Source organism: Coenobita brevimanus, chromosome 93 (genome assembly GCF_032717465.1).
Source record: "Coenobita brevimanus isolate Jiangsu-jjx chromosome 93, ASM3271746v2, whole genome shotgun sequence".
Lineage (NCBI taxonomy): Eukaryota > Metazoa > Arthropoda > Malacostraca > Decapoda > Coenobitidae > Coenobita > Coenobita brevimanus.
The window spans coordinates 43,368,892-43,389,764 of NC_137046.1; the positions used below are offsets into that span (position 1 = coordinate 43,368,892).

Below are 20,873 nucleotides of genomic sequence, written 5' to 3' on the forward strand. Positions count from 1 at the left end.
ATAGAATGACGTGCTAGGTGGAGGTTAGCTAGCTGTCACCGCTCGATAAGTCAAGCAGTGAAGCGACTGGGGTAAACCGCTTTGTTATATAGAAGGACTGGTTGTGGTGTCTTATACTTGGCTCTGGTTCAGAACATTTATACACAACAGCCGAGGAAGTGAATTAGTCTGAATATGGCTGCTTTGTCTTATGCACTGAACAAAAACAAATTCTTAAGAGGAAAAAGGCACTACTTACGAAACAACACAGAATATAGTAATACAAACGTTCTAGTCAGATAATGATGAAATGTAAAGAGGAGACGAAGAGAGAAGAAGGCGAAGGAGAGTACAAAGAACTGGGAGAGTAATGTCCAGCTGTTTTTCAAGACACTAACATAAAAGAGACGAAACATCCTCCCAGGCACAGACAAAAGAGCAAGACGCCGACTCTCTCTCTCTCTCTCTCTCTCTCTCTCTCTCTCTCTCTCTGTCATTCTATTTACAGTGTACACTCGGCATCGTGTTCGTAAAAGAAAAATTTAATTCTTTTGAACATTACACAGGTCCCCAAAATAGAGAAATATTATCATGACTAATTTTGCTTTGTTAAATTTTCACGTTCTTATTCACACTGGTTTGGTTGTGAAGTGTTTGTTAGCTGTACAGGTTCACATACGAGCATAAAGAAACTGTTATCCACAAATTTAGCTCAAAAAATTCGCCTTCATGTAATTGCACCGATAAAACTGGGCGACCCCACTGTCCGATCATACAAACGTCCCTCTTTTACTTCCCTATTCCCCAAAAGGAGGGTGGTGGACTACAGGAAAAGGGCAACTTAAGCTTTCAGTCCAAGGGGTCCACATTCAGATGAGCCTCGGGCCACAACAACAACAACAGCGATCAATTTCTCATCGCTCATTGCCCCCATATGGCTATACAGAAGCAAAGAGATTATACCAACCCTTCCCCAACCTAACCGCCTTGCATTAGCGTGGTGTGTAGGACTGCATCGTATAGGCTTGTGTTGCACGTAGGTTTGTAGACACTATGACACGGGAGAGAAGAGATTCTGGGACTTTCTTCTACCTCTCGTGTCGTCCCTAAATCCCATTTTCTCGTCCTCTCACTCTTGTACTTTACTAATCCGTTAACCTTCCATCCTCTCCCCTCCCTCTCCCCTCCCTCCAACTGCTCCTCCACCACCGTTCCCCTCTCATTTCTCTCTTCTCCCTCCCTTCCTTTTTCGCCTATTCTCAAGTCTTTTCTTGCTGTTTCCTTAATTTTCGCTATTGTTTTCTCTCTTCCACCCTTCTACAACATCTCGCCTTTTCCCACTCACGTATTTCCCCCATTCCTTCTTCTCTTAGTCTCTCTTCCTTTTTCCCTCCTTCACTGCCTCAATCAGGTTTGTCCAGAAATAGCTACACACACACACACATTTCATTCCTGCCTCTACCACTAGTTTTGTCGGTCCGTAGTTTATATATATATATATATATATATATATATATATATATATATATATATATATATATATATATATATATATATATTATATACTGTACTTTAAATTGTTTAGCAAGAGTGGGTACAACTTTTGATCCGTTCTGTTAAAAAATATCGCACAGCTGTTTTTTATGATAATCATTTTTTGAAATTATCAGCATCTTCATCCTTGCCCATAATAAATTTTGCTCCTTACTCCGTCACATTTAAGTGTTTAGAATTTCTTAGAGTCTTCCTCATTTTGCCTCCACACTGACTGTATGGAAATGAAGCCACACACAATACAAACTTAGCAGGAGATTCCTTAACCCTCCAAGCGTCTCGACAAGTATTTCAGGGAGAGTTCCAGCTTTGACCGGACACGGCACTTCATAGACATATTCCCTTGGCACAGAAGACACCTTAGTCGTCACCTGTATTTCATTTAGATTTTAGTATTATTGATTATCGATGTCTACATAAATCACACACAGGTATGATGAAAATACCCGTTTAGTTCTGAGTAATGTTTGGAATTATTATAGTGATGTTCCAAACCCCTTCGTTAAGAGAGGGCATTTCTTTAAATGCAGAAGGTCGTTTCTGGTTGCAAAACAAATTTTAAAGACCGTACTGAAGGGGATTCTGTTTATGTTTATGAAGCTGGGATACTTGAGCAGACTGTTAAGGGGACGCTTATGCAGACGTCTAACCCCGCAGACCAGAGCAAGTTTATTACAAGGAGGATTTCGGCCCTTCTCATGCATATGCCTGGGCGTGCTGCTTGGAGTCTTAATTCAGGGAATGCAAGGCAGTTCTGAGTAAATAGGGTAGCTGGGAGAGAAGTGAAAGAGATGGGTGGGGAGGGGGAAAGCGGAGAAGGAACGGGAAGGAGACGATGAAGAGGGAGGTGGGAGAATCACAAGCACAAGAAGATACCTGCAGTAGGCAAATTGGTTCACATTAGGCACATCCTGACGAAGGGTATGATTAGACTACCAGACTTGGATACGGATAACAAAGAGGACGTCTTTCCCTCCCCCCTCCCCTCACCCACAGACCTTTCAGATTAATTTGTCAGGAAAACTGAAGAGGAACGCCGTGCAGCATGGGAAAACGATGAAGTGAATAGGACAGTCCGCAAAGGAAGGAAGAAATGAATCAAGGAAGCAAACAAGCACACAAGCAGGGAAGGAAGAAAGGAAGCAAGCACGAAAGGAAGAAGGAATAAGGAACAAAATGAAGAAAGCTTAGATTGTGGCAAAAGGAAAAATATGATGACAGAAGAGGAGAAAAAGAAGGACAAAGGATGGGAAGAAGGAAAAGACAAGGGGTAGGAAAGTTGACAGAGGAAGAAAAGGAGAAGGAACACAAGAAAGTACGGTACGAAAAGTGGGAGGAAAAAAGAGGGGGAGAAGAAAGAAGAGTAAATGAAAGGACAGATGAGAAAGGAAGAAACGAAGGGAAAAGGACAAGAGAGGAGAGTAAATGCAGGAGAGGATAGAGTAGGAAGGGTGTAAGAAAGGAGGAACAGAAGGAAGAAAGAAGGGAAGAAAGAGAGGAAATGAGGGCGAAGCGGAGAAGAAAGATGGGGAGAAGGAGTAAGAGAAGGCAGAAGGGGAAAGAAAGAAAGGAGTAGGAGGAGAACGAACAGAGGGAGGATGGGGCGGGTCGGGGAAGAAGGAATTGGAGAAGGAATATGAGAGGACAAGGGAGAAAGGAAGAAACGTGTAGGAGGAGAGCTAACAGACGAAAGATGTGACAAAGAGGGAGTGAGGGCGGAAGAGAAGAGAGAGAGGATAGAAGAGAAAGAAAGGAAGAATTAGTAGGGGAAAGGACAGAGGAGAAAGGAGGGAAGGAAGGAAACTGAATGAAAGAGAGGAGAAAGGAGATGCAGAAGGGAAGAGGATCGGGAGAGATGGAAGAGGACGCGATGTATACAGTGAGTTCTAGGGTAATTCCAGCATGCTTAAGTGTCCGGGCAGAATGTATAGCGTGCCATTGTGGGGCTGTGGTGGGGGCAATGGGGCACAGGGGCGAGATGAACGGTGCCTCCTGCCTCGCTAAACACACGCTTGCATGATTTACACACTGTTCACACTGCTTTAAGCTTGCTGGTTGTGTGGTGGTTCTGCACTTGTAAGTGTGCGAACAGAACTTTCCGTCTATTTCTTCTTCTTTTCCATGTATGAGATGAGAACTTTCCGTCTGAATTATTTATTTTTGACGTCTGTTATCTGAGTTTATACAGGGTGGTCGAGATGAAAACGCTTTCAGTCTTCTTTTGCTGTGGAAGGGAGTACTGATGAGTGGTAACAGAGAAGCTTGAAAGCATGAAAACCCCAAAGTATCCTCAGCGTACCGTGTAGAATGGTCCATACATTCAATAACAGCATGAGCCAAGTCCCATATTCACCCCTTTTGGGCCCAGGAGTGCCGAGACTACTTATAACCTCCCATAAAACAACAGTCTCGAAAAGTCAAGTAAGTCTTGCTGTTTGCTTTCTTGTGTAGTCTTTTATATCCTAATCCAAATAATTTAAGTCAGGTGTTCTTAAAGTAGTGTCTCAGTACCCCCAGGGGGCAACGAAATGGATTCTTGGGCATCCTAAAAAGAAAAAATAAAGTATTATGCATGGTGAAGAAACAATAATTTTTCTATGGATGCTATTTTGTTTAAAAAGAAAAAAGGAATCTTTAGAATTTAACTGTTGGTTCGCAGTCATTCCCCCCCCCCTCTTTTTTTTTCTTTTTTTTTCAGGAAATGGAAAGTGAGCGGACTAATAATATTAGACAGGGAATACCTTATTGACTTGGACTTGAACCTGGCGGTATCGGGGCCGAAAAAGTTGAGGAACCATTGATTTATGCCGTAGAACACTATCCATCATTCCTGGCAGGGGTTACATGATAAAAAGTTCAGGCCATCCAGCGAATTCGAACAGTTGCGCGTTAACGCACGGCCATCCCCAATCCCGGACTTCTACCACCAGACCACAATTCAGACTTTCGATAAGAAAACGGGGGAAATTATGGTCATTACTATTTGTCTTCCTGCCCGGAGTTGGACGTAAGTTCCTGCAGTTATTATGCCAGGGAGGACATCCCTCCTCCAGCCAACTTACATACGAGCCATCAGAAGCCTTCCCTCTACCAGTGTCATTTTGATCTGTGTCGTAGATGACCGATGGATATATCCAGTTGCGTACGTGAATACTGATCCACTTTATAACTTCAGGTATCAAGACAGCATTTACCCCGGAAACCCTGTGAGATCTACTCAATAAAATTTAAGCAAGCCCTTAAATTTTGGCAGGCTTTTCTGGAACTCCTGTAGTTCCCAGATGTCATAACCCTGCAAACCACATTGCAGAGTGTAGGCAGTTTCAGAAATAATCGTAAAAAATGGTTGCATGTCCACACTTTGGCGCTTTCAAATTTAGTAATACAGCTCTGGGCTCTTAATTTCCGGCCAGGACGTTAGTTAGGTCAGTTTTAATACATTCATGCGGTGAATTTCTCCGAGTTGATTAAAGCAGTTTGGTACTAGCTGGAATATTATAACTAGTTCATTTTAAATAAGTTAAATAAGTGTCGGTGAATATTATTTAGTCCCAGCGATCCAAATTTCTGCAAGTTTGGGCAAAGCGAGAGAAAAGGAAGCAGCTTCTCGCCCTCAGGATATTGGAAGCAGCGAGGAGGTGGGCGTGGGAGTAGGGAGTTGTGCGATGGCAGTGAGAGGGAGTGAGGGTGGTGGGTAAGTGTGGGGAGGTGGGGCAGCTAGGGACTGGCAGGGAGTGATAGTGGTGGTTGAATATGTGGACTGGGAGGAATTTCAGGATGTGAGACAGCAATGGGAGAATTAGGGTGCATGTAGGAGGAGTGACGGGAGGTGGAAGGACGAGGGAGTGGGAGGGAATGAGAGTGGTGTGGGAGTATGGGGAGGAGGGATGTTGAGGGAGTGGAAGGGAACGAAGGTGGTGGGAGTGTGGGAAAGAGGGATGGTGAGCGAGTTGGAAGGAATGTGGGTGTTGGGGACATGGGGAACAGGGGTGGTAAGTTAGGGAGTGTAGGGAGTGGCGCCGGGGTATGGGGACCAGGCAGTGACACCCTAGTGGAGGAAGTGGTGGTGGCCGGAGTGGGTGGGTGGAGGAGTCTTAAATGAGAGACTGAGAGTGAGTAAACCCTGCATACCAGTACGGAGAATGGAAGGCGCGACAGTAGGGGTTTCAGGTCGGATAAAGCAGTGAGTTAACGCATCACTGTTCCAATCCACGAAGTAGCCGATTTCTTTTCTATAACGCTGCCAGAGATGTATGGTGATCTCCAAGGGCTGAAATAATCTAGACTACGATAGCTAAGCGTCGGTCCATCTGCCATACTGTACAGACTGGCTGTTGGCGTTGTGTCGGATCGTGTTAATCAGTGATGTAAGATTGCGTCGGTTGTATTTTGCCTCTGATGATGAAAGTTACGATTATTTCCTTCGCTCCTTTCAGTGCCATTATGTTCATATTTAGGGCACGTTGTTCTAACACACGTGTGTATAAAGTATGTGTAAAATAATAATAATAATAATAATAATAATAATAATAATAATAATATAAACAGTTTATTGAAGAGATGGCAGCCTGTTGGCTGAAAAATTTCAAGTTGGGGAAAGTCTCTAAAAATGCTAGGACCTAAATAACGATCATTAGTCTGAATGAAATAGATGAAAGGAATTATGTGTGATGGCACTGAGTCGTGCGCTTATGCTGTGCACATTATGTTCAGTAATTTATTAATACGATTCATGAATGTATATGGGTGATGATTATTGGTGAGACTGAGAATGCATTTACAGTTTAATTATTATATATACAATACTGCCATTGCGTATAATTAATATTGCATATTGTATACAATTGCATGTTCATTGTGTGTGTGTGTGTGTGTGTGTGTGTGTGTGTGTGTGTGTGTGTGTGTGTGTGTGTGTGTGTGTGTGTGTGTGTGTGTGAGCGAGCAAAAAAAAAAAGAAAAAGAAAACTCAGACAGTATTTATCTGATCTTATCCAGGCTTGGTGGAGTGCAGGTACGTACACCCTACGGGTTCTCGCAACAATAGGTCAGTGTTCAGGGTCACAGGGCTTAGTCAAAGTTTCATCTAGCAAGGTGGACTGAATATTTACATCAGACTTGGTAGAAGGGCAAAGGGTAATCCAAGAACAAACGGGTTCGATTTTTATTAGTCAAAGATCAAGGTCACAGGGTTAGGTCAAATTTCGACCCGTGTGTCTTAATATAAACAAATTAGCTAAAACAGTTTTGATGCGATTTGGATCAAACTTGGTGGAAGTGTTGAGGATCAGCCAAGGAATGTGCCTACTGTTTTTAGAACAACAGGTCAAAGGTCAAGGTCACACGGCAAGGTCAATTTAACGTTTTTATCAGATTTATACCAAACTTTGAGGAAGGGTTAAGAGTAAGGCAAGATAAAGGGATTAAGGGATTCGAGTTTGAGAATAGTCAGTCAGAGGTCAAGATCATATAGAAATGTTAAAATTTCATGCTACGGGACAAGGTCTGCTCAAGCAGTATTTATATGATTTAGACCAAACTTGGTAGAAGTGTTAAGGGTCAGGCAGGAATGAAGCAGTTCGCTTTTTAAAACAATAGGTCGAAGGACATGGTCACAGGGCAAGGTCAAATATTCCGCCCTTAGACCATTTAAAGGGCGCTGATGCTGAACTCTGTGAATGCCCCTTCCTACTTAGTAATTGGTAACGCTTGATAATTATATTCAGGTTAAGAGATACCACCCTTAATGAATGTGTTATTAAATTTTCAGTATTCGTCCCAGTGCTGTAATTTAATACTTTACTTTGTTGTTGCAACAGCCTCCTGATATTTTTAAGGTTGGGAGAGCTAATTTTATGTAACCCCCTCAGCAACGTAACGTCCTTGTAATTTTTTCTGTATCTTGCTACAGCTAGATATTTTTATTTGACTTACGGAAGGCCTTTCGTTTTGTAGGGATAAAACAGTATTATAACTAAACTAAAGGGGCATACAGTGGAGCGCATCTCTCCGACAAGGGCAACGTAATTTCCAAACCTCTCTTCATAATGGGTTAGGTTTTCTCATCATTGATTAGGGTTTCGCAAAAAGTGTTTTCCAGATGCAGAATCTGTAATTTGATCCGGATCAGTCCCAAAAGTTAATCGATTGTTCTCTGGGACATGAGCTATCTACCCACCAAATTTGGTTCTTATCTCTTTTTTAGTTTTTGAGTAATCCTGCTAACAGACATACAAACAGGGGTGAAAACATACCCGGTACCCTTCATGTCGGAGATTATGAACAATGAGGGCTGAAGAGATTTTTTTTTTTTTTTTTAATAAGAACTGCATCATGAAAATGGATGAAAGCTGAAGGCGGGTGTGGGGAATGAATGCAATAGTTTTCTTTTTTACCTTTTTTGTGGATATATACAGTATCGTGAGGGTGCCTTGGAAATGGACGGATTTTGAAGCTGCTTTAGAGAATGGATGAATCTTGAAGCGGAGTGAATATTGAAAAGGAAGGAAAGTTGAAGGTTTGTGAAGGAATTGGATGCATGAGAGGGAGTTGCTTTGTGGGCGTGTTTGAAGTAGATGAGCTGTGAAAGGTAGTGTAGAAAATGGATGAATTTTGGAAGGGAGGGCGACCGAGAATTAGGCGGAGAGACAAGGTGCGAGAGTTATGTGAGGGAGTATGGTATTGTGTTGAGGGAAGAGCGATTGTTGCTTAAATAGGGACATAAATACCTGGAGATCTGTTTATCGAGATCACCCCTCACAGGTTGCGGTGTCAGCCAGCCTGATAGATATACCGGTACTATACAGACGGACAGGTATAGACATATAGACAGATAAAGATATGGACATGGATGGATGTTTGGACAGACGGATGAATGGGTAAACTATAGATAGAAATACAGATAGATTGATAGATAGGTAGGTAGACAGACAGATAGATGGACACTTTAAATATATGCAAAATTCACACTTTCTCAAGCCATCAATCTAATTTACACTTAGGATACAAAATTCAGTAGGCCTATATGAAAATGAAAACCAGCGCCTAAAATTAATGGTCATAGTATTGGATTAGGCCTACCAGGGGGCCAGGGAGAAGAGGAGGGGGAGGGGGAAGAAGGAGAATAGGGAGAGTTGGCTGAGGGGAAGGAAAGTTAAAAAGTGGATGGCGGAAGGGAAGGAGGAGAGGGGAGTGAGGGAGTAGAAGACAGTGGAATTCAGGGATTTAGTCAGACTGCACAAGGTTCATTAAGTCAGGTAACCATTAGGTATTAAGACTGGAGGAGGAGAGATTCTCTGACTTTCATCCATCGTCTTTGCTGGAGAAAGTGGTAGTTAGGTATTAGATGAAGATGGGAGGATGAGGAGAGAGGATAAGGGAAAGAAGGGTTCGAGACTGGATGGAGATGGGGAGAGGTAGAGGGGAATGACTACAGGTAGGATAAAGCGAGTGGATAAAGGGACGGGGAGGAGGAAGTGAACTAAGGAAGGGGGAGGGGCAAAGGGCTACGTGTGAGAGGAAGGGTGAGAAGAAAATGGGCGATACAGGGATAGGAGAAGGGGTAGTGGAAGGGGAGGGGGAGGGAGCAAGGAGAGGCCATAATACAGAGTTGCAAACGCCAGCTGGGGTGAGGGGAACGTACATTGTTCTCCCACTTGTCATTTTCATTTCAAAGGCTTCGAAAATTCCATCAGGGTCGGTAGGAATGTCGGTAAGAGAATGATGGTTGGCGGAAGAGGGGGAAACCTGGCGATTCTGTCTTACTTTGGGATTCAGGGTGGAAGAAGTTGTCCGTCTGTTTTGCTTTACCCCTTTAATACGGTGGCGTGGTTATTATTCATGCTGCTTTCAGACGATTATATTCAGCTCCAGAATGACTCTTCAAATGGGAGGGGTTAAATGTAGCTTTAATTAATTCCTTCCAGATTAGAGTTGAATAAAAATCACTGAATGAATGATGTGCTCGTAGTTGTAATAAAAGTTAAAATGTTTCATCGGACTGAAAAGGTTGAATTTGAGTACGATGAGGTGCCATTTTAGTTTATTCATTATACGATCAGATAATTTTTTTTTCATCTTGGGAGTAGCCCCTTGGGATAGTGATTATTGAAATTTAATATAATCCCTCTTGTTCCAAAATCCATTCTCAGGATGAATAAAATCGTCTTGAGATTCCAAAAATTGATAAGAGAGATGCGTTAGTGGTGAATGGGTTACTAGTGTCGTCAGTATCAAGGGGGGGGGGGAGGAAGATTGTCTGTGGATTTTGTTGAATATTGTCGTCAGCTTTTTCGTTGAAACTGATCAAAACATAACAGAGGTTGGTACTGGTGAGAGAAAAATTGACGATTCGGTTTTGAAGTGGGGTATCGGAGATAAACGATTATTGTCTTTCGGTAATATTAATACTATCGTCGCAATATCAGCATTTCATAGCAGTCAGACTACTCTTATCATTTATATTTCTTCGCCACTCACACTTTTTCATACATCCTACCCTGGACATGTACTCGAAGGTCCCTAAGTCCTCCCACACACCGTCAGTTGGTACACACACATTCACATACTATAACATGGATATTAATGCCGAACTGTTTAACTGGACATATATTATGGGAATGTCTCAATTCAAGACTGGGATGATGGTATATCCGGGTCTTTATTAAATACGTGCTTGTAGTTTTGTAGAAAATCACTGAAGACTATTTTAACAAAATTCAGATCACCAAATTGCTCCTTGCCCATTCAAGGTCGATCTCGGGCATACGAACAGCAGTCCACTCCTCTAACAGTGACACCCCCTCACCCACTCCTGCGGCGGATTAAGCTTCACCCTCTCGTTATAACAGCAAAAAGGTTAGTGCTATGAACGCAGCTGATTACTCTGGAAATCTATTTTCAGGCACATTACATAAAAGGGCCAACCTGCAGTGACTAATTGCCTGCAACGTGGCATTGTTCCAGCGACGTGTGGTAATGACATACCTTGTCCTGTTAGCACACACACACACACACACACACACACACACACACACACACACACACACACACACACACACACACACACACACACAAAAGGAAAATGAAAGGAAGAATGATAAGTGATGGTGAAAATATCTGAGCCGCGTCACACCCATTCTGCTGGACTGTTTGCTCGCTGCTTGCCATTTTGGCCGTCGGGGGAGGATAAAGAATCGGAGATTAAAAATAATGCTTTGGAAATGAAAATGGGAATGACATCACTTTGGCACTTTTGCAAGCATGACTATGCATCCATGCTTTTGTAGATTTTGGCAAGCGTGCTACCCAAACAGGTGATTCGGAGTTACAGATTGTTACTCCTGGTGGTCCCCAAATAACTTTGTTGTAAGAGAAGGCCAGATTGGATCGCTGTATACGATTAATTTCCGCCCATTTTTCTGGCCAGTAACCACAGTACTATATATATATATATATATATATATATATATATATATATATATATATATATATATATATATATATATATATATATATGTCAATCTCTCTCTCTATACTGTATATATATATAATTACACACACACACACACACACACACACACACACACACACACACACACACACACACACACACACAGTAAAAGTTTTCCCTTGCCATGTCGTCCGATGCGCTATGAGTGTCAAGTAAAGATTTTATAAAATGTACTGTCAGGTTTATAAGAGACTTTCAGCCTCTTAAGTCTTCTTAGCATCCCTTGAGGCATCCTAGCTCTTCTTCTAGAAGAGGTGCTTGTGATCCTCCTGAGGCAAGGAGAATATGCATAAAAAATTTTCAGAGTACCCTACTCACGTTGCGGTCGACGAGGTAGCGTGTTTGGAAGAGACCGGCAAAGAGTGCGGCGATGTTGGCGGTGTAGGAGGCGACGAAGATTACGCTAAAGGCCCCCCACACGTTGATCAGCACCTTGTTCGGCCACGACTTGGGGGCTGGGGAGACAGAAAACATCGTCATCATCATCATCATCATCATCATCATCATGTGGGAGAAAAAATTGTCATTATATTAATTTTCATTAGAGAAAGATATTTATTATCACAGTCATCAGAGAGAAAACACCATCATCATCATCAGAGAAATCAGGTATCATCATTATCGTCATCGTCGTCGTCGTCGTCGTCTTCGTCTTTATGAGAAAAATCATGAACATCGGCATCTTAGCTACGACATGGATTCTGGGAGAGGAAAGGTGGAAACAGTTAAAAAAGAAAAAAAATGTGAAGATATATTCCTAAGAGATTTAAAGTAATACCATACAAGACTTCAGTAACTTGCCCGCTCCATTTACTACGGTGATGATGATGGTAATGATGATGAAAAGTGACATTATCTAAGGGCTGCTGCTGCCGCTGATGCTATGATAATGATGATGATGATGATGATGAATGACATTATCGATTTATTTTTGTTTTGATCCTGATCTCCATTGTCGTTGCTGCTACTTCTGCTGCTGCTGCTGCTAATAATGATGATGATGACTTTATCGAAGTTTTGTATCCTGTTCTCCATTGCTGCTGCTGCAGCTACTGTTGGTGATGATGATGACAATGTTGGTAATATTAAGCCTATCCAAGAATTCTTTATGATACCTTCCGATGATGATGATGATGATGATGATGATGATGACAAGACTATCCAAGATTCTGTCCGCCCCATTTATAACAAAGTGAATTAGGGTTAAGATGACGGTGTTAAGAATGAGATTATGAGGCATAAAGAATGGGACGAGCTCTACTCCTCTTTATGGGGGTCGTGAGGGGCAGAATATTACCCAGCATTCCCCGTGCTGTAAAAGTCCACAATAGGAGCGCGGAGCCATGATACTCCATTTAGTACGGTGACATCTCTTCTCTCTCGTTCTTCCTTCCACAAGACTGTTCTATTGGACCTGGAAGCAGCCCCTCGGATTCTTAAGACTGGACACTCCTGGTAGCCCCTTCACAACGAGAGGCCTGCCTTAAGGTAGCCCCTTCACAACGAGAGGCCTGCCTTAAGGTAGCCCCTTCACAACGAGAGGCCTGCCTTAAGGTAGCCACGTTACAACGAGAGGCCTGCCTTAAACCGCCAGTAGTAAAAATAAAATTTTCATTTAAAACTAGTGCAAGCGAACCTAATAGATGCTGACAACATTAAATATACACTAGTATACTGCAGCACCAACAGATCGAACTCACACCTTGCCCTATGACCTTGTCCTTTGAATGAATGAATGTTTTCAAAACCGATTCTTCCAACTTTGGTCTAAATCAGATCAAAACTTAAGTTGATCTTACTGTGTTACCATTACCTTTGACGTGTTAATCTAAAAGACGATCAGTCCCTTAACTGATCCCAGCTCTTTCCTCAAGTTTAGTTTTAATCGGATCAAGGCTGCCTGAGGAAAGTAGGACACTACAAGTCGACCCCTTGGCCGCCTACGTACACAGAGTCCTTTTTTTTTTTTTTATGTGAACGATTCTAAGCCTAGGCTAAACAGCTAGTTCCCTGAGGCCTAGCAGTCCAACGCACCATACATCTCCAAATGTCACCACGTCGGCGCTAACTCACCGCCTATATTGAACACATGCTAAGTCTGTCTCATACAGGACTGGTGTATCGGTAATAGCGGGGGTGTTTTTTTACGAAATGTCGGTGAGTCTCTGGTGTATCAGTAAAGCCTGCCTTAACAAAATTCAAGTCCTAGAAACTGTACCTTTCCCCACCCAGAATTCGAACCCGCTTCCATTGTGACAGTAGGCCACCTCTCTACCGACTCGGTCACAGCCCCCCTGTCAGACAGTGACATAGTAACATGTTTAGATGCCTCTCAGTATTTTAAATGCCATATAAAGTAAGAAATAGGCGTAGGAATGAAATGATCGCCCCCTCACCATGTATACTCAACTTTTTAAAATAATTTTTGCTTCAGAATTCGAACTTGGCATCCGCCATAAGAGGTGTAGACCAACTGCAAATTTCTGCAGTACTGCAATAACCTCCACCTACAGCGTACAACGCTAACGGGCCTCCCTTGCCACAAACTAAATTTTTGTCTTCTGTTAGCAAAGCAGGTTATTTTATTTCGGCTAACGTTAGTCTGTTTTATTTACCTCGCAGAAATCTGCAATAACCGAAAAGTAGCAAACTGTCCTGAACATTTTGGCGTAGAATTAGGAACTCTGTATTTTATTCCAGCTAATACTGAACAACTTGATACAAATCAGAAAAGCTCATCACAGTCAAAGGGTTAATATGAGGACATGAGGAACAGAAGGCTGAAGGCCTGAAAAAGATTAACCCTCTAAAAACAGCTAAACGGGGAAATGCTTGGGTAATTATTCGTTCAGTCTGCGTTGCCTGAGCGCACTGCGTTTGAAAGACTGGACGTCATTGGCAGGGGGAGTGACAGACAGATGACCTAAACTCGGAACCGAGTTTCCCGACATCAACGTTATGAACACTGCAAGTACCTGTGTGTGTGTGTGTGTGTGTGTGTGTGTGTGAGAGAGAGAGAGAGAGAGAGAGAGAGATCCCGCTAAGCTCCAACACAATACCTTACACCATTATAGCGTCAATGGAAGCGTCGTCCCTTCACTGATAGGCGTTTTCTGCCCCGAATGAAGAACATAATAGTTAGACAGACAACGGTTATAGACAGTCAGACAGATAGCCAGGGATATATGTAGCCGGTAAGTAGGATGCAGTCAGCCATAAAGATTGGTAGAGATAGAGGCTAAATAGATAGGTAGATGGACAGATGTACTAACGGAAAGATAGACAGATAGATAGATAGGTTAAAAATACATGTTGACAGACGGACAATTAAAGACTGACTGACTAATTGGTTGATTGATAGATATTGATAGGGATAGAATTAAATGGGTAGGTAAATAGATACCTAGATAGATAAATGAACAGAAAATAGATAGTCAGGAACTTAGAGAGAGAGAGAGAGAGAGTGAATGGCCTCTCACTGCTCTGATAGTCTCTCCCTACCGTGAATAGGGAACAAGGAAGCAATTTACCATGTTTACTGCGTTATCCCTCTCTTGTTTTCACCTCCTTCGAGAGACCTGTAATAAGTTAGGGGGAAGCTGGGAGGAAGGTCTCTCTCTCTCTCTCTCTCTCTCTCTCTCTCTCTCTCTCTCTCTCTCTCTCTCTCTCATACCATGCGCACCACACTCACTCATCACTACTCAGATCCCCACAAACTTCGCGACCCATTAACCCTCTTTGTCTCTTCTGCTCATAAATAAAGTAGGATGCTGAGAATCCCGCGAGTCCCACCATCTTTGTTCATTTAGTCCTTTGTCTCTTCCCTTAATCCTCCAATCCCTTAGTTTCCCCCTAGTTTCTCCTACCTTTCCTCGTATCTCCTTTCCCGTTTTTTCCCCTCGACCCTTCCTCTTTCCGTTTTTGCTTTTACCTTAGACCCTAACTCCTCTCTCTCGCTTTATTCCCTACCTTCTTCTCTCGTTTGCCACCTATCTCTTTCCAGTTTGTCTCCCCTTCCCCCTTCTCTTCCCTTAACTCTTTCTTTTTCTCCTCTTATATCTCTTCTCTTTCTTTAGCCATCCCCCTCTTCCCTCCCTCTCACTCCTTCCTTACCCCTTCTCTTGCGCTCCTCTCCTCCCTGGCCTCATTCCTGTTTTTTCCCATTCACTTTTCAGTTCCTTCACCTTCCTCTTGTTCCTTCGATCCCTCTGTTCCTGACTCGCTTTCTTCCTTACGCCTGTCGTCCTGCCCTCTTCCTCTTGCTTCTTCGTCACCTCTCCTCTTGCTCTCGTGTTCCTTAATTCCTCCATCACCCTACTCCTTTTGTTTACAGTCTTCTTCTTTTCTCTTTCTCTCGTTCCTTAATTACTTCCCCTCTCCTCGTGTCCCTTAGATTCCCTTCACTTTCTCGTTCTTTATTTTTATTCCCCTTCCCCTTCTCTCACTCTCTTGTTCCTTCATTCCTCCTCCTCCTCCTCTTATTCCCTGCCCCGCCTTCCTTCCAAGTCCCTCAGTTTTACTCTGTCCTCATTAACACGTTACTTCCCGTACCCATCCCAGAATTGTGCTTCTTTCTTTCCCTTCCACATCACCAACAGTTCTTCCCTTCTCGAAAAACCTCCTTCCCTCCCATGTTTAGGGAAAATAAGGTAAATGATGTCTTTACAGCGATACTTTGTAAAATAATCCCAGAAAAACATCCATTATGGAAAAGATAAGACTGATACAGATAGTGATAAATTCGTGTATGCATAAGTTCTTATACTATGCTTATCAAGTGAAGCTATAAATTAGGAAACAATCAGCAACAATAGTAGGATCAACAACAATCACGTCATATTACGACGGTGATGAGGGCAACAAATTAAGTTGCAAATTGTGGTAATTTGTTGCAGATACCCATCCACTTTACATGTTTTCTCTGTACCCCGAAGAAAGGTATCACGTGACCTCACAAAGAAGGGTGGGGAGGCAAAAATTAATTATCAGACCTGTTCTCACTGGAACTTGTGCCGCGTATCAGCCGCTAGGGTGAAGTCACGTGTTCCCGGGGAGAACCACTGACTCCCTAGACCTCAAAGATGCCGGTGATTCGGAGGAACTCCCATTGCAGGTCTACGTGCATTAAAATCATCTGAATACTAAGTAAAACATTAACAGTTGTGCATATTTTCAGGATTAACTTAAGATTCACATTCTTCGACAGGAAAAATATGCATTTTTTTTTTTTTTTTTTTTTTTGGTCAATTTTAGAGCTATTTGAGGGGCAACCACTTTTTTTTTTTTTCTGCTGCGTCAGAGGAAGCTGAGGCTCAGTGCAAGTGTAGCGTCGAAGTGATCGGTTGCTTATGATTTTGTTTCGCGCTTGTTGACTCCTTCTGTGTGTTTCCAATCTTGCATTAGGGCCTACGGTCGTGGTATTATGGGCAAAAACTAGGCTTTAACACGTGATACAGTTGCACCTATCACTGGACTGCATAAAGCTGGTTTAAAAACAAAAGATATCGTCCCCGCAGTTGGTGTTTGTGTGCGATCAGTGAGGAAGTGGGTTCGGTTCAAAGATGATGGGTCGTAGCAATGCCCAAGGTTAATATACACCCTGGTAAGGCAAAAAACACCAGCCATCGGACTTTGGTTGTCATCAAGAGACAGTTGGAATCTACATGAAGCATTACCGCAAGAGAATTGAAAGAGAAGAACCAAAAATTGCTTGGAAACGTGTCTATTAGGACAGTTAGCCTAATATATATATATGAGTGTGCATGATCTTTACTACCCCAGTCAGCGTCGCGTGAAGAAGCTAGTTCTGTCATTTTCCCAGAAGAAACGCAGACTCAATATCGCAAAGAAATATTGTGCTTGGACACCCAAGCAGTGGCCTGAAGTACTTTGGAGTGACGAAGCCACTTTCACGGTCACCTGTAAGCGTGGTGGTTTTGTGTATCGGCCCCGGGGTAGTGATCCACATGATTCTCGGTACACCTGCGGAACCGTCAAACACCCTGACTTCCTTATGGCTTGGGTGTGTTTTACAGCAAAAAGTGTTCGTCCATTAATAGTGCCACCAAAAAATGAGCATATTAATCAGTATTAATTATCTGGAACCCTTGTGTGACAATTTACCTGATGCTTTTGATACCTGTGGTGCAAGTTTTTATGCAAGACGGTGCCCTTGCCACACCGCAAAGTCAGTTATGTGGTGGCTTAGGGACTGTGAGCTTAAGTGCATTGCTGAATGGCCCGGGAATTCTCCCTATTTGAACCCAGTAGAGAGCCTCTGGGCGAATTCAATAAAGAACCTCTGGGCAATCATAAAACAAGGCTTAAATAATGAAGAAATTAGTGCTGTGCCAGAGTTGGAGGCGGCAATCCGTGAATAGTAGAACACAATAGCACAAGAAACCCTCAAGCACTTGTGTGAAAGTCTTCCACGTAGGCTTGGTAAAGTCCACAAATATAGAGGAGACAATATCAAGTACGGTACTAGAATAAAGGTAAGTGTGCTGTATTATTGTTTTTTTTTTCTTTCGCATTTGCGTTGCAATTTCTGGGCGCCGGCACACTGTAATGACTAGCACTTGTGTGTGTGTGTATATATATATATATATATATATATATATATATATGTATATCGGGAAGTTCTCCATATTTTCAAAGTAGCTTACAGTATTCTACTTTTATTCAAAGCCATCGTAATGCAACCTTTATCATCACTTCAGCATTATATCTGGGCTGACATCAAAAGGTTTTAGTCAGCTTAGAGAAATTTTGACAGTTAAATGGTAAAGGGATGTGCATGCATACGAGTATACTGAATAGGATTACGTTTTCTCTTCCGCGGTTGTACTAACACACAATCAGTTAAAAACAGTACTGCTCCGCATTATCTCCATTAGCGGTAAATGATATAACTCAAGTAAATTTTCATGAAAATGTTATATTTTTTTCATATGCGCAGTACAGGCTTTTATTAATTGTTTTTATAATTATAACGAAGTAATAAATATACCTTAGATATTAAATGTTTCATTCAGTTTTAAAGTATAAGAAAAGAGCAAGTACCCCAACAATATTTATATGAGAGGTGTACCTTACTGAGGCCAAGCCCAAACAATTTTCATGACCTGTGAGAAATCTTACTTGTTAAAAGATTAAAAATCATGAAGAAAATGTTATATCACCACCACCTCCACCACCACCAACAATAACAACAATAATAACAGCCATTATCAACAGCAACAGCAACAACAACCTAATCCTATTTCCCACAACTCATTCGTAACAGCAAGATACCGGTAAAATTATTTCCTTGTCCCGACCCACCAAATCCCTGAAATGAGCCACGGTTCACAAAGACGGCAGGTGTTTGGAGTCACACGGTTCCTCGTAGTACTCTCGTGACGGGTGTGACGGGTGGGGGTGACAGGTGTGAAAGTGGGCGGCGACAGGTGTTGAGAGAGGTGGGAGGTGTGAACTAGCGTGAGTGAGAGGGTGACAGGTGTGGTAGGCAGGGATGAACTGTATGTAAAAGTGGTGTGCGTGTGTGTGTGTGTGCGAGAGAGAGAGAGAGAGAGAGAGAGAGAGAGAGAGAGAGAGAGAGAGAATGAGCCATATATTATATAATCCGCACAAATAACAGAATAGAAGAAAGGAACAGTATGTAAACGATCAGAATAAAGAGGGTTTGATACTAGTGCTGTCGTTGCATAGGCTACATGGCCCATTGAGTGTGTAATGGTGGTAGGTCGCTTAATATGTAACATCGTACCGTGCCGGCTGGTGCCGATGATGTAAACAGACGCTGACACACACAAACACAGCCAATATAACACTCTGACTTGCACATGTATCTATCACTACATCCACTCTTTCCCGGTGCGTGCTTGGTTAGCATGGTGGAAGGATTATTTTTGGCTGTCTCCCACCCTCAGAGGAGAGGGCCGGTCCTGCACAGACGCTTAGATATACGAGTAGATCTGTCTGTCTGTATACTGCCTGACTTTGCATGCTGTGAGGATCTCTAAATGTATCGACCCTACTCAATAACGACCCCTCATCTCATGACACACCACCCTTCCATACATGATCTCTCACCGTATTTCTCTATCTCGTTCTCGGTCTCCCTCTCTTTCTCTTTTTCTAGTCAATCTCTCATTTTCAATGCGCTCCAAATGACAAAAACACCAAATGATATTGTTTCTTATAAATATGAATTTCTTATGCATGTTTGCTGCTACCCATTTCAGGGGAGTAGCGTCCAGAAACAGAAGGCAGCCACAATTCATTCACTTTGTCTCCTAGCCGTCTTATGTAATGGTCTACGCTAAAAGAATGTTAAGCCATCCACAGCCAGTTCCAAGCTTGTTTACGGTTTACCCATCTGCTCTGCTTCTTGTCTGTTACAGATCATTAAGCGCGAGTCCTATCTCTAATGAATTACTTTGTTCCAAAGTGCCCTAGGCTATTCCTCTGTCATCTTAAATCTCCCTCTAAATATTCTTTCACTTTCCCTGGGGCCTCCCGTTTCTTACTACCCTCTCACCTCCTTACTTCTGATCTTAGCACTTTCTTTATCAATTCTTTATCACCAGTTCTTTCCATATTGCCATGCCACTTTCACACAACCTGATTGCGTCTGCATCCACTCCTCTCTCTCACAGTGTATTTTCTTTCCCCGTCAGACCATCTCACCTCATAGATTATGTAGACCTTTGGTAGTTTATTTTCTAGATGTTTTTCGGTCCTTAGCATTTGAACCACACTCAGAGTCCATACCTGTTATCCATGCAGTACTGTCGGCATCATTAAGTCTTCATACATACTCATCTTCACCTGAGCAGACATAGATATTTCTCTCCATAAGCCCTCTAAACTTTTCCCTGCCTCATAAACTGTGACTTAGCGCAGGTCATTTTAATTCTGTCTGCTGCTATTTCCAATCACAAATACTTGAGACACTGCACATTATCCAGATCTTCCCTGTTCACACTTACTTTCTTAAAGTTCTGCTTAGTATCTTTTGCTGCGTCTCACCACCTTGTTATTTCTTGCATTGACTCTCAACCTCCCCCTTTCACAACCTTATCGGAATTCAGATACTAACTTCTAGTATATTCACTTGATAATATATCCTAGATACTGAGTGTAAATAACGGGTATGCGTGCGCACAAATAACCTTTACAAACATATGAGTATGTGACGTGTGTAGGTGTGGATGTGAATGTGGAGGTGGGTGTGGCGGCTGTGTTACGTTCCAGCCTGGTATTTGATTACAGATAATGGACCTGAAATTACCGGGAAAGGCCTAGTTGCACGAGACTAGTAATGTGAATACGTGTAAATTAAACCCATGTGGACACGCACTTTTTTTTTTTTTTTTTTTTTTTTTTTTGACTTTCTGAATGATCAGAGGCAAATCACACACCTAATATTGTCAGAATTAAGGGTGAAGAGTTTCATATACTATGAATTAGTGGGGGTTTTCTCCGTATTTAGATCGCTACTGTTCACCAGTTCATCCCGAGGACTTATTTCATTTTTATCACGGTACCACAAGCTATTTAATTCAACGTGGGAAGGATCGTTAGCAATGAAAGAATTAATTAAGGCTACATCTAATCATTTTGGTTCGAAAAGTATCGCCTAAGCTGAATAAAATCGTCTGAAGATAAAATGAATAAATCAGTACATCACCGGAGTAATTGGTTTCAGCTGCTTATTTACCCACTGACGACAAGAACCATAGCTAGATTAATGTGTATATCAGACGACCTAACCAGCCGAGGGAAGCCCTGGACGAAGCGTGTCTCTCGAGTAAAAAGTAATTAAAGA

At 42.3% G+C, this 20,873-nt stretch overlaps 1 protein-coding gene across 1 annotated transcript in view; it reads right to left on the minus strand.

Moving 5' to 3' along the window:
* LOC145412583 (uncharacterized) overlaps positions 1 to 20,873 on the minus strand; it is a 449,765-nt gene that overhangs the window by 338,179 nt on the left and 90,713 nt on the right. The window contains exon 6 of the mRNA XM_080282490.1: positions 11,360 to 11,496. Within this exon, the coding sequence (XP_080138616.1) occupies positions 11,360 to 11,496 (137 nt within the window). The remainder of the gene's footprint in view (positions 1 to 11,359; positions 11,497 to 20,873) is intronic.